This window comes from Barbatula barbatula (assembly GCF_947034865.1).
Source record: "Barbatula barbatula genome assembly, chromosome: 25".
Lineage (NCBI taxonomy): Eukaryota > Metazoa > Chordata > Actinopteri > Cypriniformes > Nemacheilidae > Barbatula > Barbatula barbatula.
The window spans coordinates 14,626,259-14,650,325 of record NC_136788.1 but is presented as its reverse complement, the minus strand read 5'-3'; the positions used below and the strand labels follow the sequence as shown (position 1 = coordinate 14,650,325).

The window sequence follows — 24,067 nt, the reverse complement described above, 5'->3', positions numbered from 1 at the left end:
TTGAAAGACAGATTTGGATTTAGATAAGACTGTTGAACAACTAGTGACGCATTTCCTATCGAAAGTGCTTAGAAGGAAGTCTTTTTTATTAGCAATAACATAAGTAAACACATTTATGTGGTCGAGTTGTTTGGTGTCCTTACAGGACCCACCTATATAGTATATAGTATAATCTTCAAGTGCCACCGCAATATTTTTTATGACAATTTGGGGGGGGTTCAGAGACTAGATGGACATCACACTGAATAGAAATACAGTAATTATGTCAAAGGGATAGTTCACCCCAAAATGAAAATGAAGTGATAATTTACTCACGCTCAAGTGGTTCCAAACCTGCATAAATCATTTAGTTCTGCTGGAACAGAGAGAGAGAGAGATTTGGAAGAATGTTAGCAATGTTCAGTTCTGGGACATCATTGACTACCATCGTAGGAAAATAATAAAATTCTAGTCAATGGTGCCCGAGAACTGTATGCCTTCATACATTCTTCAAAATATAGATTAAAAAAAGATTCAATATTTTTTGTATACTATGGTAGTAAACGATGTCCCAACAAACTATATTTATACAAGTTTGGAAAAAAGTTGAGGGTGAGTAAATGGTGACAGAATTTTCCAGTTTTGGGGGTAAACTATCCCTTTAAGTGCACAGGGAAATGGAAAAAAATATTCAAACATCTAAATTATTAATGTTTGCCGGTCTGTTTGCTGTGACATCCAGCAGGATCATAAATCCCTGATCTGTTTCCAGTTAATGCTCAAACCTCTTAAAAATGCCTAGACAATGCTTCAAGCACACATCAAACTCTGCCGACAACATTCCTTGGAATATGTAAAAAAAATATTTGTGTTGACATATGGTCAGCATTTTTGCATAGCGATTATTTCATTATCTGCAGTCACACAAACGTTTTAAATAATCATGATGAGAAAATTGTAATTTCAAATAGGAGATTATCGATTTAATGCCAAAGCATAAAACCTGAACATGCAAACACAACTAACTTCAGCAAAGTGGACATTGAGGGCGCCTTAAAATGGTTGAATGCACATAGAATGATTGACACCCTTGTTTAGTTTGAGATGATAACGGTGATAAAAGCAAAGCCGCAAGTGACAGATGACATTTCTCATCACTGGGGTTTGCATTAACCTTGTTAACATAGCGTAATAGTTCATCTTTATCTGATCAAAATTTGCATACCATACGAATGCATATGCCTGGGTTCCACCTTCTGATCACAGACCACCTTGTTTAGCAAACTAAAAGACTTTATAAAAAGGCATGGATTTACAGATTAGGACACAATACATCTTGAGCACTACAGGGAGACTTTGTTGTCATGGGGACCGCCAGGATGTCCAAAATGTGGATGCTGAGATGGGCTGCATTATTCATAGGGCTGCAATCAACACAAGCAAGTAAGCTATAAAAAGAGAAAACTATTTTACTATTTTTCTTATTTAAAACCTTTTATGTAATCAAATATCTAAATATTATATCTCTGTATCTCTGACTATAGACTATATGGCTGATATTGGTGCTATGGATTGGCAAACAACAGGTATTTATGGTTCTAATAAAATGATAACATTTAAAATGTAAGCTACTATTTAACCAAATATCTATATATGCTTTAATACATCTTTTACATTCAATTTATGGGCAACACTTTGATTGTAAAACAAAAAATCGTGGACACAGTGACAAAATATTTTTAAAGGTGGACGAAAGAGAGATGTTTGTTCTCAGATTAGATTATGACAAAATATTGTTCCTTACATGTCTATCAGGAGCAAAGGTGCATTTCATTTGAGCAACAGATAAATAGGGTGCATACCTTTCTACTTGTGTATGTGCAACAAAAATAAAACAAACAATGTCTTGGTATTTTATTTTTCAGTGTTTCCTACACCGACTGTGATGGTAACTACAGGTATTGTCCTTTACGTAACTTACAATTTTACGAAACTTACAAACGTTTTATTATCTAATACTACAGAACACCTAAAGGTGAAGTGCACAATTTCTTCTGTTTAAATAAATTCTCAATCGTGCAAAAAACATTGATGTTTGCAATACTTTGATCCTAATAGTGCCACATAAATGACAGCTTCACCAAGCTTTATTGTCTATTTTGTTCACTAAATATATATTACACGTTAGTTATGAAAAAAAAACTCTCTCTTGATTCAGCGGATCCAAATCACGGTCATCCATCCACAATCTGCAGCACATGGGGAAATTTCCACTTCAAGACATTTGATGGTCATTTCTTTCAAATGGCTGACACGTGTAACTACGTTCTCGCAGTGATGTGCGACACCCCTGCTAGTGATTTTAACATCCAGATGCAAAGAAAGATTGTGAATGGCTCAGTCACTTTTGAATCAGTCACAATACAGATGGAGGGGACAGTCATCAAACTGAAAGATGGAGACATTATCATGGACAATAGAGTGTGAGTTTATACATTTGATCACTATTTTTTAACAATCCTATACAATGCGGTCCAAAAAACACACATTAAAGATTCTGGACTGTTGAAAGTTCATTAATGAGGCAAGTTTTGTACAATGTCCAAGTAAACTTGTGTCATTGTTTCATTTTTATCATGTAGAAGTTTTTTGAACATTGTAAAAAGATGGTATTAAAGGGAAAAGAATGCAGAATTCTGAAATGGATGTATATTTTTTAATTCCACTTTTCACCTATCAGGTTATCTATTCCAACCAACATGAACGGAATCAAATTTGAGGGAAGTTCATCAAGTGTAAAGATATCTAACAAACATGTCACTATCTTTTGGGAAGAAGAGCAGTCTCTACTGGTATGACTGTATTTTTTTACTGTCTCTCTTTTTACATACTGTTATGGAACTGCTTTAATGACAGGTTGTCAGGAAATGAATTTATCATAAAATGTAATGACATCGCTGATATTATGATGTTCTCCAGATTGAACTTCCAGAGTCATACCAAGGCCAAACCTGCGGACTTTGTGGAAACTTCAATGGGAATCCGGCTGATGATATTAGTAACAGTAAATCTACTTTTTGATTTATCACCTAGCTGTCCAATTCATGTTGATACATTTCAAAAGCTGATCTAAATAAGTATCTAAAATAATACTCTAGATATTAAATTGTTGGATTGAACATGTCTTAATTCTTCTTAGGTCTGGCCGAATGGAAGGTGTATACACCTGAATCCTGTCAAGACATCACACTTCCCCAAATGAATGAGTGTGAAAGCCAGGTATAATAAAACCAAATCAATTGTGTTAATAGTAACACAACTTTCGAGGCTGCATGTTTTTCAAAAACAATTTTGAGTAAATATGTTCAATGCACACTGGTACATTTGATAAAGTCGGCGTTAATTTCTTATTTAATCCTCCAGGCACACATCTGTCAGCAGTATCTCAGCGGTTCAGGGTTCGATGACTGTCATCATTTCTTGGATATAAAGTCATTTGAGAAAGCCTGCACAGACGATCTTTGTCAATGTCAAGGCAACCAGGAGTGCATCTGCAACACTCTCACAGAAATATCACGACAGTGCGCACATGCTGGTGGCAAGCCAGGGACATGGAGAACAGACCAACTCTGTCGTGAGTATGATCTCTGGACAACTTTTATAAAATAATACGAAAAAAATTCAGGTTCAATTTGCTTATAATTGTCATGAACTAAAAAGTTGTGTTTGACCGCATTTGTTTATATTATAAAACAAAAGATAAAAGTTGTTAACATAGTTGACTTTTATGTTTTGTTGAGCAGCAAAAAAATGTCCAAAAATGAACATGGAATACATGGAGTGTGGAGGTCCGTGCAAAAACACCTGCTCAGTTCCAGAAGGAAGTCGGATGTGTACAGATCACTGTGTAGATGGCTGTTTCTGCCCTGATGGTAAGAATCTGTTTTTGAAAATCTACCAAAAGCTGTTTTCGTAAACATTTACAATATGTTATTTACTAAAACCATGCACTTTAGCCTTTACACTTTTTAGTTTCTTCCCAAAACATAGTCAAAAGATATTTTGCTTTCTCTTTTGACAGGCATGGTGGAAGATGACGTTGGCAATAGCGGGTGCGTTCATATTAGCAATTGTCCATGTGTGCACGAGGGCAAATTATACCAGACAGGAGAGTCATACGAACAGGCATGTAAATCATGGTAAGTCAGTAACACACACAAACACATGTCTCCGTCAAATTTTAGATTAGTGATAACATTTCTGCTTTACTGTGATAGCATGTGTGCTGTTGGATACTGGACTTGTGAGGATCTAAAATGTCCTGGAATCTGTTCTGTTGTGGGAGGCTCTCACATCACCACATATGATGGAAAAAGCTTCAGCTTTAATGGCAACTGTGACTACATCCTTACTAAGGTCCGTGACTGTCAATACAACAAATGCACCTCAACTATTAATAAATACAGACTGATATCACAAATATTTCTTTGTTGTTTATTTCAGCACACTAATGACAGCGATATTGCCGTTATCGGAAATCTGGCAACATGTGATATGATGCGAACAGGCACATGTCTAAATTCTGTTACCCTTGTCATCTCCGGGAATACTGTAAATATTTTTCTGAATCTTTAATCATTTTGAAATTCTTTATTTTAATGTATGTAACTAAATTAACTTTAAAACGAAATTATGTAATACTCCGTGTACTCTTGCACATTTTTGTTCAAATATATAAAAAAATGCCATTATTCATAATATTTGGCCTATAATATAAGCATATTCTGGCTCCAGCTTCAAACATCTGATCATGTAAAAGTATAATTATAAAGTATAATTTTTCTTTTATTGCTGTTTTTAACAGATAAGTATTTCCTCAAGTGGGACTGTCACACTAAATGGAAACACTCCATATGGTCTTCCAGTTTTCATAGGTGGGTTTTTAAACTGTACAGTGTAAACATGATCAGCATTAACATATGAAGTTTTGTGCGTTACCTGCGTTTTTTTGTCACAGAGAATGTAGTCATCGTCCAGCCCACCTCTTCCTTTATTATCGTTGAATTGAAGGGTCTTCGTCTAGAAATCCAACTGACTCCAATCATGCAGTTGTACATTGTAGCCAATGCTAGAGAGAAAGGCAAATTAAGTGGTGAGTTTATTCAATTATAATTAAATTAATAATTACGTGCTTGTAAAATCAATACAGATGTGCCAAAATGAACAGGACATCATTTATAATGCAATCATCTTTTTGGTATGACTACTGAATATTGTAATATGGTCTCTACTTTAATTCATATACTGTTTTATTCAGGTCTGTGTGGGAACTATAACGATATCCAACAAGATGATTTCAAAATACAATCAGGCATCATAGAGGGAACCCCAACAACCTTTGTCAACTTTTGGAAGAAAAACCTATTCAGTTGTCCAGACATTGATAACACATTTGACAACCCCTGCAGCCTGAGCATGGAGACAGGTAAAAAACAGAAGAAAAATGTTGCATTTGTTTCTCGACATTAGAAGAAAATGAACCATTCATCCAAATGTAACAATTCTTCTTTCAGGGAAACTTGCAAAGGACTGGTGCTCAAGTCTCACAAACCCAAATGGGACTTTCTCCTCGTGTCATTCAGAAATATCTCCTGAGACTTACTTTGAAGTTAGTCCCTTTGCCCGAGACAAAAACTTTCATATTGTAGAACAGCACACCTAAAACATTTTCAACTTTGGTTTCTCTGCAGAGATGCGTTCATGACACCTGTAAGTGTGCTGATATCGGGAAGTGTATGTGTGCCGCACTCTCCTCCTACGCCCACGCCTGTGCTGCGAAAGGGATCTTTCTGCAGGGCTGGATGGATTCATACCCCTGTGGTACGAATTGAATTCAAATGTCAGGTTGAACGCCTACTTTCTCAAGATTCCTCTGTTGAAAAAGTGCTTTTTTGTCTCTGTATAGACAAAGTTTCTGAGTGTTCAGACAACATGAAGTATTCCTACAGCGTGACCAGTTGTGGCAACACCTGTCGTTCTCTCAGTGAGAACGGTCACTCCTGCAAAGCATCATTCACACCTGTAGAAGGCTGTGTTTGTCCTGAAGGCACCTATCTCAATGATGTAGACACCTGCGTGCATGACCACCAGTGCCCTTGCTACTATGACAACCAGGTCATAAACCCAATGGGAACAATACACAAAGATGGTTTTGAATGGTAAAGTCGGATTTTCAACATATTGTTAACGCATGCAATATTAACAAAACACCCAATAGTTAATCTTAGTGGTGTATTTTTATTATTTTGTCGTTTTGCAGCACCTGCACTCTTGGAAAATTACACTGCTCCAGTCACCAAGGTGAGCTCTAACCACCTCCTCTAAAATACAACCTGAAAAATCATGTTTTAGACTAATCATACGTGTTCCTGTTCTGTTGTTAGACTGTCAGGCTCCAATGGCCTTCTTCAACTGCTCTAATGAACCTGGACAAAAAGGAACAGAGTGTCAGAGGACATGTCAGAACCAAGACCCAGACAAATGTGTGAGTTTATAGTTTTGTGGGTGGATGGATGGGTGGGTGAGTAAATTAATAGACAAATGGGTTGTTAGTTGGAGAATGGATGGATGGGTACGTGGACAGTGCATACATACATTCTGTAAAAACTCTTGGGGAACAAGATAGTTTATTAATTATACATGTTTTGGCTATAGGTGAGCACAGGGTGTGTATCAGGGTGTATGTGCCCAAATGGTTTTCTGGCGGATGGTAATGGTGGCTGTGTGGAGAAGAAAAACTGCCAGTGTGCCCACAATGGAGCCAACTATGAGCCTGGGGATCAGGTTCAACAAGACTGTAACAACTGGTAAACCAAACCTATTATTTATTTCCCATAGCAACTTCTCTAAACATTTGAAATTAATTTAGTAAGAAAATATCAATTGTATGTATATATACAAAAAACGAAAAATAATTTAACATACAACATTTGGTTACTATATGATCCCATATTTTCAATTTGTGTAACTGAATAGTATTGAGGACTATTGTTCCAAAAAAGCTCAAAATAGCAGCAAAAACCACAAATGCTTGTCCAGAACAGTTGGTATACTTCAGATGTAAAATAACAAGAACAGATGTTCAGTATCTTCATGCGCTGCATGTCATGTTCTTTGTTGGTGAATTGTTTATATTTCAGCACATGCAAAGATGGGATGTGGAAATGTACAGAAAAAGAATGTTACGGCACCTGTACCATCTATGGGGAAGGGCATTTTAAGACTTTTGATGGCAACAGATATTCTTTCTACGGAGCTTGTGAATACATCTTGGCACAGGTATTGTTTTATCTTTACTTAAATTTCAACATTAAAACCGTACAAAACTGAACGTTATTTGTTATAAGGAAAGTGTTCCTCTTTCAAAATAATTTGTAATAAAATAAATATGGTTTTCTGTAACAAACAAATATGTGTTTACTACAGTACACTTACAGTACAAACAGAAAATGCTAAGCTATTATTCATTGTTAAAGCCTACAGCTACAACAAAAAAAATGTGTTACATTGTTTATTTACTGTAAGCTCATCTTAATGAATGCCTTGAGCTGAGACAACTTTTCTTTGTGAAAAACTATATGTAATTCCATAGAGACTGTTTGTACAATTGTAAGTAGACTCCACGTAAACACTGCTCAACACACAGTTGTGTCACTTGTTCCTTCCTGGTAATGTGCAGATGCCAATATCATGTTTACAATTGTGAACAAGTGGAAAAGCTGCATAGTGTAAATGTTTAATTTCAATTTGACCCCTGCAGGATTACTGTGATCCGCAGAGCAGTAGCTCCTTCCGCCTTGTTGCGGAAAACATCCCATGTGGCACCACCGCCTCCATTTGCTCCAAATCCATCAATCTCTTTTTTGGGGTAAGTTTATTTCACAGCTTTAACAAAGCACTGGTAAAGAATCTTAGCATGCTAAATCAATCGATAAAGCACTGTCATCAATCACTAATTCCACTGACTACTATCCTGTAGAGATACAAGGTAATCTTATCTGAGGATGATGGAGTCAAAGTTGTTGAAGGCAATGGAACCGAATATAGATATCAAATCTATTCTGCTGGCATATACACTGTCATAGAGGTCAGACAGCTTTTAAACTTAATCTGGGACGGCAAGACAAGTTTAATGCTCCAACTTCATTCAAACTTAAAGGTATGCGTAACCACTACATACACTACACATAACCCCCCTTAACCCTTTCTTCACCAACTCACCTGAACGTCCATATGATCTCCATGGCAGGGCAAGGTTTGTGGACTGTGTGGAAACTTTGACAGTAATGCAATTAACGACTTTGTGAAGAACGATGGAGAAGTGGTCACAGATGCAGCGTTGTTTGGAAATAGCTGGAAAGTGAGTTCCAGCTGCCCAGAAGTAAACGGCTTAATAAATCCTTGTGAGAAAAACCCACACCGACATGCATGGGCCATCAAACAGTGCCGCACCATTACAAGTGACGTCTTCAAAGATTGCCATTCACTAGTAAGTTACTTTTTTAAATATTTAAACATTTTTTAAACATCTTTCCAAGACCCTTTTTTAACACTGTACCACTGAAAATGTCTGTATTTCTTGTCTCTAGGTGGACTCTGCCCCATACTATGATGCCTGTGTGAAAGACACTTGTGCATGTGATACTGGAGGGGACTGTGATTGTTTATGTACTGCAGTTTCAGCTTACGCTGCTGAATGCCGGAAAAGGGGAGCTTGTGTAGCATGGCGCAAACCAGATTTTTGTCGTACGTCCAGGCTCTTGTTTAGATAAATAAACTATAGTTTACAAACTAAAAATTATATAACATAAAGAGATAAGACATGGTTAAGTAATTTGGTATCTACTATAAATATTTGTCATTGTGCTGACTGAAATGGTTAATCTTGCAGCTTTATTCTGTGACTACTACAACAATCCTGAAGAATGTGTGTGGCACTATAAACCTTGTAGCTCGACCTGCATGAAAACCTGCAAAAATAAGAAAGGAAAATGCTCCAGAAATGCTGATCAAATTCCTCCCCTTGAAGGTAAGAAAAACTAAACAATGCTTAACATTCAGTGTTTTAGGTGGTCAACACAGTGTGAAAACACATTACACTATGTGTGTGCTCAATGGAAATAGTTTGGTGTCTATATGTAATAAAAGAAAAGCTTTCTTTTTTTATCTTAGGATGTTTTCCTGAGTGCCCTTCAAAGACTCCATACTTAAGGGAGGAGACGAAGACTTGTGTTCCCACATGTGATGATTGTTTTTACGATGGGAAATTATATTCTCCTGGGTCGGAAATTTACAACATTACTGATGGAAACGGTGTATGCTTAAATGCTTTCTGTGGACCAAATGGAGAAATTAAAAGAAATATAATATTGTGCAAAACAACAACAGAGACACCAACGACCACTTATACCACAACTACTGAAACACCACGATCCACAACATCAGCAGTACCTACAACCACTATAACATCACCCACAACAATAGAGACACCAACAACCACTTTTACTTCAACTACTGTGACTCCACCCACAACAACAGAGACACCAACAACCACTTCTACCACAACTACTGTAACATCACCACCCACAACAGCAAAGACACCTTCAACTACGTATACAACTACTACTGTAACACCTACTACAACAAGTTACTGTTTGTGGTCAGGCTGGTTTGACAGCAACAAACCAAGCACAGAGTCCACCGGTTTTGAAATTGAATCCATTAGTGTATTGAGGAATTCAGGACAAATTACCTGTCAGAGTGTTGTAGACATTGAATGTAGGGCAGTAAAATATCCAAAAAAATCCTTAAACGACTTAAAGCAAAAAGTAATCTGCAATACATCTGTTGGACTGTCATGTTCAAATGAAGAAAATGCAGATAGCATTCCACCTCTTTGTTATGATTATAAAATTCGTGTTTGTTGCAAAACTGAAATAGAAACAAGTACATCAACGGCAACACCTACAACCACAACAACTACTGTAACACCACCACCAACAAAAACAGAGACACCAACTATCACAGCAACTACTGTAACACCACCACCATCAACAACAGAGACGCCTACAACCACAACTACTGCTGTAACACCACCAACCACAACAAAAGAGACACCTACAACCACAGCAACTACTGTAACACCACCACCCACAACAACAGAGACACCTACAACCACAGCAACTACTGTAACACCACCCCCCACAACAACAGAGACACCTACAACCACAGCAACTACTGTAACACCACCACCCACAACATCAGCAGCACCTACAACCACAACTACTACTGTAACACCACCACCCACAACATCAGCAGCACCTACAACCACAACTACTACTGTAACACCACCACCCACAACAACAGAGACGCCAACTATCACAGCAACTACTGTAACACCACCCCCCACAACAACAGAGACACCTACAACCACAACTACTACTGTAACACCACCACCCACAACAACAGAGATGCCAACTATCACAGCAACTACTGTAACACCACCCCCCACAACTACAGAGACACTTACAACCACAGCAACTACTGTAACACCACCACCCACAACAACAGAGACACCTACAACCACAGCAACTACTGTAACACCACCACCCACAACATCAGCAGCACCTACAACCACAACTACTACTGTAACACCACCACCCACAACAACAGAGACGCCAACTATCACAGCAACTACTGTAACACCACCACCCACAACAACAGAGACGCCAACTATCACAGCAACTACTGTAACACCACCACCCACAACAACAGAGACACCTACAACCACAGCAACTACTGTAACACCACCCCTCACAACAACAGAGACACCAACAACCACTTCTACCACAACTACTGTAACATCACCACCCACAACAGCAAAGACACCTTCAACTACGTATACAACTACTACTGTAACACCTACTACAACAAGTTACTGTTTGTGGTCAGGCTGGTTTGACAGCAACAAACCAAGCACAGAGTCCACCGGTTTTGAAATTGAATCCATTAGTGTATTGAGGAATTCAGGACAAATTACCTGTCAGAGTGTTGTAGACATTGAATGTAGGGCAGTAAAATATCCAAAAAAATCCTTAAACGACTTAAAGCAAAAAGTAATCTGCAATACATCTGTTGGACTGTCATGTTCAAATGAAGAAAATGCAGATAGCATTCCACCTCTTTGTTATGATTATAAAATTCGTGTTTGTTGCAAAACTGAAATAGAAACAAGTACATCAACGGCAACACCTACAACCACAACAACTACTGTAACACCACCACCAACAACAACAGAGACACCAACTATCACAGCAACAACTGTATCACCTCCACCATCAACAACAGAGACACCTACAATCACAACTACTGCTGTAACACCACCAACCACAACAAAAGAGACACCTACAACCACAGCAACTACAGTAACACCACCACCCACAACAACAGAGACACCTACAACCACAGCAACTACTGTAACACCACCACCCACAACATCAGCAGCACCTACAACCACAACTACTACTGTAACACCACCACCCACAACAACAGAGACACCAACTATCACAGCAACAACTATATCACCTCCACCAACAACAACAGAGACACCTACAACCACAACAACTACTGTAACACCACCACCAACAACAACAGAGACACCAACTATCACAGCAACAACTGTATCACCTCCACCATCAACAACAGAGACACCTACAATCACAACTACTGCTGTAACACCACCAACCACAACAAAAGAGACACCTACAACCACAGCAACTACTGTAACACCACCACCAACAACAACAGAGACACCAACTATCACAACAACTACTGTAACACCACCACCCACAACAACAGAGACGCCAACTATCACAGCAACTACTGTAACACCACCACCCACAACAACAGAGACACCTACAACCACAGCAACTACTGTAACACCACCACCCACAACATCAGCAGCACCTACAACCACAACTACTACTGTAACACCACCACCCACAACAACAGAGACGCCAACTATCACAGCAACTACTGTAACACCACCCCCCACAACAACAGAGACACCTACAACCACAGCAACTACTGTAACACCACCCCCCACAACAACAGAGACACCTACAACCACAACTACTACTGTAACACCACCACCCACAACAACAGAGACACCTACAACCACAGCAACTACTGTAACACCACCACCCACAACAACAGAGACACCTACAACCACAGCAACTACTTTAACACCACCACCCACAACATCAGCAGCACCTACAACCACAGCTACTACTGTAACACCACCACCCACAACAACAGAGACGCCAACTATCACAGCAACTACTGTAACACCACCACCCACAACAACAGAGACACCTACAACCACTGCAACTACTGTAACACCACCCCCCACAACAACAGAGACACCTACAACCACAGCAACTACTGTAACACCACCCCCCACAACAACAGAGACACCTACAACCACAGCAACTACTGTAACACCACCCCCCACAACAACAGAGACACCAACAACCACTTCTACCACAACTACTGTAACATCACCACCCACAACAGCAAAGACACCTTCAACTACGTATACAACTACTACTGTAACACCTACTACAACAAGTTACTGTTTGTGGTCAGGCTGGTTTGACAGCAACAAACCAAGCACAGAGTCCACCGGTTTTGAAATTGAATCCATTAGTGTATTGAGGAATTCAGGACAAATTACCTGTCAGAGTGTTGTAGACATTGAATGTAGGGCAGTAAAATATCCAAAAAAATCCTTAAACGACTTAAAGCAAAAAGTAATCTGCAATACATCTGTTGGACTGTCATGTTCAAATGAAGAAAATGCAGATAGCATTCCACCTCTTTGTTATGATTATAAAATTCGTGTTTGTTGCAAAACTGAAATAGAAACAAGTACATCAACGGCAACACCTACAACCACAACAACTACTGTAACACCACCACCAACAACAACAGAGACACCAACTATCACAGCAACAACTGTATCACCTCCACCATCAACAACAGAGACACCTACAATCACAACTACTGCTGTAACACCACCAACCACAACAAAAGAGACACCTACAACCACAGCAACTACAGTAACACCACCACCCACAACAACAGAGACACCTACAACCACAGCAACTACTGTAACACCACCACCCACAACATCAGCAGCACCTACAACCACAACTACTACTGTAACACCACCACCCACAACAACAGAGACACCAACTATCACAGCAACAACTATATCACCTCCACCAACAACAACAGAGACACCTACAACCACAACAACTACTGTAACACCACCACCAACAACAACAGAGACACCAACTATCACAGCAACAACTGTATCACCTCCACCATCAACAACAGAGACACCTACAATCACAACTACTGCTGTAACACCACCAACCACAACAAAAGAGACACCTACAACCACAGCAACTACTGTAACACCACCACCCACAACATCAGCAGCACCTACAACCACAACTACTACTGTAACACCACCACCCACAACAACAGAGACGCCAACTATCACAGCAACTACTGTAACACCACCACCCACAACAACAGAGACACCTACAACCACAGCAACTACTGTAACACCACCACCCACAACATCAGCAGCACCTACAACCACAACTACTACTGTAACACCACCACCCACAACAACAGAGACGCCAACTATCACAGCAACTACTGTAACACCACCCCCCACAACAACAGAGACACCTACAACCACAGCAACTACTGTAACACCACCCCCCACAACAACAGAGACACCTACAACCACAACTACTACTGTAACACCACCACCCACAACAACAGAGACACCTACAACCACAGCAACTACTGTAACACCACCACCCACAACAACAGAGACACCTACAACCACAGCAACTACTTTAACACCACCACCCACAACATCAGCAGCACCTACAACCACAACTACTACTGTAACACCACCACCCACAACAACAGAGACGCCAACTATCACAGCAACTACTGTAACACCACCACCCACAACAACAGAGACACCTACAACCACTGCAACTACTGTAACACCACCCCCCACAACAACAGAGACACCTACAACCACAGCAACTACTGTAACACCACCCCCCACAACAACAGAGACACCTACAACCACAGCAACTACTGTAACACCACCCCCCACAACAACAGAGACACCTACAACCACTGCAACTACTGTAACACCACCCCCCACAACAACAGAGACACCTACAACCACAGCAACTACTGTAACACCACCCCCCACAACAACAGAGACACCTACAACCACTGCAACTACTGTAACACCACCCCCCACAACAACAGAGACACCTACAACCACAGCAACTACTGTAACACCACCCCCCACAACAACAGAGACACCTACAACCACAGCAACTACTGTAACACCACCCCCCACAACAACAGAGACACCTACAACCACAGCAACTACTGTAACACCACCAACCACAACATCAGCAGCACCTACAACCACAGCAACTACTGTAACACCACCACCACCCACAACAACAGAGACACCAACTATCACAGCAACTACTGTAACACCACCACCCACAACAACAGAGACACCTACAACCACAGCAACTACTGTAACACCACCACCCACAACAACAGAGACGCCAACTATCACAGCAACTACTGTAACACCACCACCCACAACAACAGAGACACCTACAACCACAGCAACTACTGTAACACCACCCCCCACAACAACAGAGACACCTACAACCACAGCAACTACTGTAACACCACCAACCACAACAAAAGAGACACCTACAACCACAGCAACTACTGTAACACCACCACCCACAACAACAGAGACGCCAACTATCACAGCAACTACTGTAACACCACCCCCCACAACAACAGAGACACCTACAACCACAGCAACTACTGTAACACCACCAACCACAACATCAGCAGCACCTACAACCACAGCAACTACTGTAACACCACCACCCACAACAACAGAGACACCAACTATCACAGCAACTACTGTAACACCACCACCATCAACAACAGAGACGCCAACTATCACAGCAACTACTGTAACACCACCACCCACAACAACAGAGACACCTACAACCACAGCAACTACTGTAACACCACCACCCACAACAACAGAGACGCCAACTATCACAGCAACTACTGTAACACCACCACCCACAACAACAGAGACGCCAACTATCACAACAACTACTGTAACACCATCACCGACAACAACAGAGACACCTACAACCACAACTACTACTATAACACCACCAACCACAACAAAAGAGACATCTACAATTAAAGCAACTACTGTAACACCACCAATCTCAACAACAGAGACACATATTACCACAATTACTACTTTAACACAACCACCCACAACAACCACTTCTATCACAACAACTGTAACACCACCCAAAACAACAAATACACCTACGACCCTGTTTAGTGTATATACAGAGTCAACAACGGCCTTAAACAATATCTCAAAACCTCAAAATCCTTGTTGCGTGTACTTAAATGAAACATACCTACGTGGTAAGAGTCACTTTTTTATACTCTATTTTAATGCATATAATTTTGCCTTGTCATTACAGATGTTTTGTGATGGAACAGAATGTTTAATCTGTGCACATTTACATATTATCTTGACATGGCATTCAGTTATACTTCAGTCACTAACTTGATGTTTATACCTTCTGATTTCTTTAATTAATTTTGTACAATATTTGTTTCTAATTACAGAGTCTGTAATCTACAATCATACAGACAAAGCGGGTTGGTGCTTTATTGCTTACTGCAACTCCTCATGTCAAATTCAGCAATGGACTCAACCATGCCCCACATCCTCACCCCCTTCACCAGACTGTAAAAACGTCAACCGGAAGGTAGTGTACATGTACATTCATGAGTTTTACAGAATCTTTAATCCTAAGTAATTTTCATTGCATATAAACTTGGGGCATGCCACAGGAATCTCATCCTTATGCTTGAGATCCACTGTCCTGCAGTTTTACTCCGACCTTAGTCAAACTCACCAGTTTGTTAATTGTAGAATAATCCCCATGTTTGAGTTGGAAACTCTGCAGGATATTGTCTTCAGAAGCAGGATTGGATTTCCCTGAACTACAGGGAACATATATTGGTTGTTAAATCTTAAATTGCTACATTGTTTTTAATATAATAAGTACTACATTAACTGCATCATTTGACTTGTAGTACACCAAATATGATAACCCGCAAAAATATTTGTATCTCTTATTTCTTTTATCTAGAATGGAGAATCCTGGGAAGAAAAATGTAGTAACAATATCTGCAATAATGGTAAAGTTATCTCAAATCCTATACAGTGTAACCACGCCAATCATTCAAAATGTGCCAATGGACTAAAACCAGAACTGGTGTATTATAACAACGGCTGCTGTGCCAAATATGAATGTCCATGTGAGTTTAAAGCATGCCAACATTATTCAATTATTAATCTTAATCCTCCTACCCCCCAACCCTTGTAATCTGATGTAACTGTTGCAATTTTGTTTGACAGGTAAATGCAGTGGCTGGGGTGACCCTCATTATAAAACCTTTGATGGAAAATACTACGCTTTCCAAGGAAACTGTACCTATGTGTTGGTTAAAGAAATCATCCCAAAATACAATATCAGTGTCCACGTTAAAAACTACTACTGTGATATTGAAAGTAATCTGGCCTGCCCCGAGTATGTGACAGTATATTACAAATCCTATGAAATCAAGATGACAAGCAACACTAATGAAGTCCAGGTATGTATAAAGACGAGGGATTATTCACAAACATTCATGCGCTAAGCATTTAAAATAGAACCTTATATAGCATACAGTATTTCTCAAGTGGCTGTAAAACCTAAAAACACAAATTTAATAGAGAAACTCAAAATCTTATAGACATTAACAAACAAACAATAAATGTCTGTGATATCTTTGGACATTTTGTTTTACAAGTTTTACATCTACACATTTGGCAGATGCTTTTATCCAAAGCGACTTACGTCGCATCTAGTGTATACATGTGTTTTATCAGTTTGTCTGTTCCCTGGGTTCAAATCCATGACCATAGCATTGCTAGAACAATGCTCTATCAAATGAGCTACAGGAACTATAATACAAGTTTTGTATGGTGTCGAGCTACTTCCAACTGATATCCAATCTTTTCGCAAAATCAGTTGAGAAACATGATCCTCAAACACGTCTTGTTTACTACAGGTCTTTGTTAATGATGATAAGAAAATACTTACATTCAGAAATGAAGCCTTCACCATCACCACATCCGGCATGGCAGTGGTTTTGAACATCTCTGAAATCCAAGCACAAATTTTAGTAAATCATCAAGGCTTTGAGGTGAAACTTCCATTTTCCTACTTCCATGGTAACACAGAGGGACACTGTGGTGAGTACAGATAAGAGATACACAATACATAGTGATAAACAGATTTTTTTTTTACCACCAGACCATGCCTGGAAAGCAAAGATAGCATTTGTCAATGTTGTCGTTATAGGTATTTTAAAATTAATTTAAAAATTAAATGCCACAATTTTTCGTTTTGGTACAAAGCAAATATTAGTCCTTTACGTGCTATTTCTTTAAGCAATGAAAATGTCCAGCATTTCATTTAACTTCACTTTTGTTGACACTTTCAGGCGTTTGTGACAACAATACTGCAAATGACTGCAGACTTCCTAATGGAACGATTCACCAATCATGTGAAGAGATGGCAAGACTTTGGATGGTCCCACCAGGTTGCGTTACCCCACCACCTCCACCACCAGGTCCAACTCCACCTCCCGACTGCGGAAAAATATGTGAAGTCTTCAAAAGCGAGTAAGAAAATGTGTTTGATTCAGTTCTAAATGTTCTGTTTGTTTTAGCGTTTATGCAGTGTTAAACTGAAACAGGAAGTGATTCGGGACCAGTGTTGTTTATGTCTTACAAATGCTGAACAAGCTGAATGCGTTTTCTTTACTTTTAAGATCAATATGGGCCAAACAAGGCTTCACTGTTTTGTTCTTTGTTCACAGTATATTCAAAGGCTGTCATCAAAGTGTTCCTTATGAAGGTTATTATGAAGCGTGCAAATATGACGTGTGCCACATGAGAAATGAATCGATTGCCTGCCCGAGTCTGGAGGCCTACGCTCAGATGTGTGGTCAGGTGTCTGTCTGTGTCGACTGGAGAAACTCACCTGATCTTAAAGGACTGTGCGGTAAGATGTGTGGCACAATGAATCAACCATAACCTTTTTGTCGCATATGTTTGGAGAACCATAAACTGTTATTGCTTTTTACCACAGCATACAAATGCCCCAGCCATAAAGTATTCAAAGCTTGTGGACCTAAGACAGACAAAACCTGCAGTGCATTGTAAGTCTACACTGCATCAATAACACTCCATATCTCCCATATTTCCATTTTTAAGTGTAACTGAATGCTCAGAAAACCTATTCACCATCCATTTTTAACTCAAATCTAGGTACAATAAAAATATTGTGGAGCAACCATGCCAAAATGCAGATTGTCTTCCAACATTAATGGAAGGTTGTTTCTGTCCTGACAATACGTATCGGGTTAGTTCAATGACAGATAAATGCACATCTTACTGCGGTAAGAACTTTTACTTATTTTCTGCACTTTGTTAGACCAATGCACCATGAAGTCTTTGTTTATATTTTTATTGTGTTCTAATCCCTCTTTATAGACTGCATTGGCTCTGATGGATTACCTAAACAAGTATGTCTCTTTAGTCTATAACAGCTAAACTACTGACTTATTTAACAAAAATGTTGTTTCCATCATTATGTAAAGAATTCACATCACAATTAATAACTTGTTCTGTAGCCAGGGACTTCGTGGATTTCAGACTGTATAGTAAATACCTGCTCCAATGAGACCTTTGGTATTGAGAAAAAACCTGTTGAGTGTCCTACTGTTGAATCCTGTGCTAAAGAGTACAAAATAGCTATTGAAAACTGTTGCCGAACCTGTGGTAAGTAAAAAAATCTTGTACTGTAATAATTGGCAAATCTTTGTTGTTCATAAAGAGTTTTACATTATGCATAAACGGAACTGTAATGAAATAGTATCATTATGAGCTGATTGCAAACAAATATAACACTCCCCATAAACAGTTTGTGATATTGAGGCGTGCCTTCTGAAGAAATGTGATGTGGGATATGAGATGGCAGGAAGTAAAACCGAAGACAGCTGCTGCCCACACTGTGGTAAGTCGCAGATTTCCCAGTTTCATTCCTTTTCAACTACCTAAAACCTCAATTAAAATGTTCAAGTAACACTATATATGACGTCATCAGAACAACACAATTAACAAGCAAACAAAAACACAACCACCAAGAGATGGGTTGAAATTATTTTCAGTTATGCCACAAATGTACTATATTCATCTTAACTTGTATTGAACCACAAACAATACTTTAAAGAAACATAACATTTTGTGTTGTACTAAAATTTGGTCAATTTGAATAAATGTAAATTATTATGATTATTATTATTCGATGGACAAATACACAAATTCTACATTAATTTTTCTATCAGTGCCCAAAGACGTTTGTGTGTACAACAACACTGAGTACCAGGTGAGTAAACCGCTTTATTAAAGTTATTTACGTAAATAAAGTAATATAAAGAAAAGCCCTACATAGTATGAAAACGTTAACTTAAAAGCTGTTTCAAAAGTCATGTGAATTTAAATGATATTAAACTGACTCGCTAAATCTAGTTGTATTTCTCATAACTAATCAAATTAAGTTATATGAGTTTTTTATGCTAGTTTAAAGTCCCCGTGAACCGAACGTAATTGTTTTTACTTCCGTATTCAGATGCATTTCCGAGTGAAACTAGATTTCAAAGGGAAAAAAATGGCCGTGGTTTGTTTTTTCACTGTAATTTGATTGGATGTATAAAACAGCCATTGCATTTCGACAGCAGCAGACTGCCAGTTGAAGGGGAGGAGTTAACTGATGCTCCGCCCAAGCCATCTAACCATCTAGCCAATCTAATCTTAAAATGGATAGTCACTTAAGAACTTAAGCGCATTTTCAGATTTTACCTGAAGATTATGAGGGCACATTCATTTTATAAAGAGAATGACCCACATTGTTAAGCTATTTACTAAAAACTCTGTAATATTTCATGAAAAAATAGGAATTGTAATTTTTAATTTCACTGGGACTTTAACTTCACTTGACTTGTAAAACCAATGTGATTTTATATAACAATTTAAGGCGGCTTTTGAACTAAAGTTTTTAAGTGATTTTACATTGTAGCATTTAAATAGAGCGAACGACAAGTTTTTATTGACTTTCACTGTCCTTTCGTCTAGCCTGGGGTCAAAATCCCCACAGATCCTTGCACTACATGTACGTGTGAAATGGATATAGATCCAAAGACGAAGCTACATTCTGTACTTTGTACTAGTGTGTCCTGTCTTCCTTGCAATGAGGTAATAATTCCAATTTATGTTTGTTGTGATAAAAAAATACATCAATAGTATTAGATAGATTCAAATCTATCAGGTCATGTATTTGAAAATGTACAGCTGTAAACATGCCAGTAGATTTAAAACTATTATCTTGCTTATGCCTTCCAAGGGCTTTGAGAAGGTGACGGTGGAAGGAGAGTGTTGTGGAATATGTATGCCAACAGGCTGCATTTATGATGCACCAGACAACACCAGAAAAATTCTTAAGGTACACTTTCGGAAATGTCTTCAAATTTCTTCACGTCCTCACATGTACTTCAATCCTCATGTAATCTGTGTTTAATCTATTTAGGAAGGAGACGTGTACAAGGAAAAATGTGAAAGTGTTTCCTGCCGTCAAATGAATGGCAGCTTTGTGATAGAGAAGACCATAATGAGCTGCCCTGCCTTTGAGTCGGATGAATGTGTCCCTGTGAGTAAATATGACATAGCCTAAGAGACACACGTGTCCTGTTTGTATTCATTTCTTAAAAGAAAAGTGTTTAATTTGATTAAATAAGCCATTTCTAGGTCAAAAAGTGTAACCTCTGAGACTTTAGGGCTTTCAAAACATTGCTGTTGTGTATGAGGTGGGACTACCTGTGATGTTATCTACAGTCTATTCAAAACCATTCAAAATGATTGTAGTTGCGCTTGGTGTCACTGAATCTGGTACATACTGTAAATGACAACTCACTTTAGAGTATAAAAGTGTCTGAATTATATATGAGCACCCTTCTATTTACATCCTTGTAGGGAACCGAGACAGTTGACGCGGATGGATGTTGCAAGACATGTAAGATGAGATCTGTTTCCTTTTGCAAGAAATAGTCATTTTAATGAGTAGTTAAATAGTCATTTTAATGAGAACAAAATGTAATTTAAAAACTATATAATGCACTTTTATCACAAGTCAATCACAAACTTACATGCCTCTAACATCTCAGGTCAGCCAAAGAACTGTGTTCGTTTGATGAACACAAGCCACATCCGTGTTAAAGACTGCATCTCCATCGATCCAGTAGAAGTGACGTCCTGCAGTGGACACTGTGACACCCACTCAATGTAAGAATACACTCAATGTATTTACATCTCTTTATTGATAAACAAAATTCTCAAATAAACATGTTAGTGTCAGCAGCACACAATACATATTTATAAAAACGTGTGGCATCAAAAACAATACAACTTTAATGCTAATAACTGTTGGAGTTTTTAGCACCAGGCAGTAGAAACACATGAGGGCTATTCCTGTTGGATCCTCTAATAAAGATCAAATCTGTTTACACTTACCTGACCGTTGTTTATGCTTGGAAACCTGCGCAGGTATTCGGCGGAGGCGAACAAAATGATGCACAGCTGTTCTTGTTGTCGAGAGTTGAAAACCAACACTAAGAAGCTGACATTGAGGTGTCCCGACAACAGTGAGATCCTTCACGACTACATCTACATAGAGAGCTGCAAATGCACACCAACCATGTGTGAAGATAAGACCTCCGGATAAAAGATCAGTTCACTATTTGACCTATACTGTTCAGTCTATATAATCTTAATCTTGTTGCCCTCTACCCAATGGAACTCCATGGAGCTACTTTGATAATTGCATTTCCTTTTCTGTTTTATCCTGTACGGTATTACAAAATATAATGGTATACTGTATGTTTTCCTAAAAGAATGATGTAATAAATAAAGCAAATTAAAAAGCAACAAGAGCAGTCTTCTTTTTTAAATCACCCCACCAAGCATCAATTATTATTTTAGTTAAGAAAATATTATTAGCATGTGGCCACTACAACAATTATATAACAAATTGCATATTTGGGGTTTCTGAAGCGCAACTACCACACAGTAAAACAAAGATATGGCTGTAAACACATGGTCCTTAGAAGTTATTAAAATCCACTACGTCCCTATATAGACGGTTTTAACGGACACACACATCTGGTCCAAAGTTAACTTCCAGGCTGTGTTTGCTTAAAATCTAAAACGTTTTTATATTTAATTAATATTAGTATTTTATTCCATATCCACTGTATTGAATTGAATTACAACTACTTATTGTTATTGATTCTGTGCGGAGGTCTAGCCAAAGTCAAGTTTGGGTCACATAACGTTTGTTTATGCTATGCCACTCCAACTGTTCCCTCCGTGATACATGTAAGCATGTAAAAGATACTGGTGATTAAAGAATCGATTTCACCACTGCAGGACATATGATAAATAGTTCACCATATATATAAAAAAATCATAGTTTAACATTTCTTATAGCTGACCTGGTATGCGTTATGCTAATAATTCACTTTTTTTGACCACATACCTACATTGCATTAAGGCGTACATGTCAACATACATAGGCTGTGGTTGAAAGATAGTTTTATAAACAAATAACAGTATTTGATAATTGTATCAATTTACGTTACTGAGACATGAGAAATGACATTCATCAAATACACATTTAAGGATGCTGATATTAAATAAACAGAAAATTGATGTGCAAACATTCAAATGTTTGCCATACATGTTTGCTGTTGTCTTTAGAAAGCTCTACAACTACAATGTGACGCAGATACAAAGTCTTACAATGAATTGATCTTTCATTGTATTATGAAGTGCTGGATTATGAAAGAATTGATTCAGAGCAAGCAATATAAGAATTTAACAACGATCTCTACATATTTGGACGTGAAGTATCTTCCAATAAGCATCAATCTCATTTAATATGAACAATTGGACTTTAAAGTTTACTTGATATTCAGTAAAAAAAGCAAAAAAAAGCTTTTCATGTATATAGATCACTACTGTCGACATAAAGAGTATCTTTCCAATAAAGTGTATGTCTGAAAACCTGTGTAAAAAAGTTAAAATCTTGTTTTACATCCCCCTAGGGCAATAAACAAACAAAGACAGGCAAAGTCTGACTGAGGCTGTCATACAAATGTTAAAAAACGACTTTTATATTGTTCAAGAGTCAAATCACTTTTATTGTCACATCACCAACCATGCCGTGGTGAGTGAAAAGGGATCTGCAGAATTGACACATTTAACAATCAACAATTAACATACACGTTTACAATACATGTTTAACAAATAACATTATACACATTTAGACATTTTACAAATAACAGTATACTTTCGTAAACAGTATATACACTACTACACACAATAATATCCCAAAAATATACAACATAACACACATAATCCACAATGCACAGAGTGGTTTTAGATGTAATAGTTGGTAACTAGATGTTGCCAGAGTCACATCCTTGTCTAAGACAAACACACTGCACGACAAACGCATCATTGTTGTGTGACAGGACGTGTTACTCACTATTCAAATACACTGTTTAACCTCAAACGCCACCTAAAACATTAAATATTTGTTTGTTTCCCAGCATCTACAAGACCCGAGGCGAAATTCTAGCTGGGTTCCCACCTTCTGATCACAAATGAATGCAAACTGACTGGCAT

General features: G+C 38.4%; 1 protein-coding gene across 1 annotated transcript; it reads left to right on the top strand.

The window, feature by feature from the left end:
• The first annotated feature begins 1,301 nt into the window (after positions 1-1,301).
• Positions 1,302-22,304, top strand: LOC306890913 (uncharacterized protein). The gene is made up of 47 exons (XM_079450928.1): positions 1,302-1,422; positions 1,524-1,565; positions 1,905-1,937; positions 2,198-2,462; positions 2,720-2,831; positions 2,959-3,043; positions 3,179-3,258; positions 3,403-3,613; positions 3,783-3,911; positions 4,061-4,178; positions 4,257-4,395; positions 4,483-4,590; positions 4,844-4,913; positions 4,997-5,131; positions 5,297-5,464; positions 5,553-5,647; positions 5,730-5,859; positions 5,945-6,197; positions 6,299-6,339; positions 6,423-6,523; positions 6,694-6,845; positions 7,179-7,317; positions 7,799-7,906; positions 8,018-8,197; positions 8,288-8,527; positions 8,628-8,784; positions 8,930-9,067; positions 9,211-11,462; positions 11,547-15,630; positions 15,838-15,980; positions 16,368-16,536; positions 16,637-16,872; positions 17,332-17,515; positions 17,767-17,947; positions 18,145-18,329; positions 18,417-18,486; positions 18,596-18,726; positions 18,821-18,852; positions 18,961-19,108; positions 19,251-19,343; positions 19,675-19,715; positions 20,462-20,581; positions 20,730-20,828; positions 20,913-21,032; positions 21,356-21,395; positions 21,547-21,664; positions 21,926-22,304. Exons 1-47 carry the CDS (start codon positions 1,344-1,346, stop codon positions 22,101-22,103), a joined length of 12,132 nt encoding a protein of 4,043 aa, XP_079307054.1. The 5' UTR covers positions 1,302-1,343; the 3' UTR covers positions 22,104-22,304.
• The last annotated feature ends 1,763 nt before the right edge of the window (positions 22,305-24,067 follow it).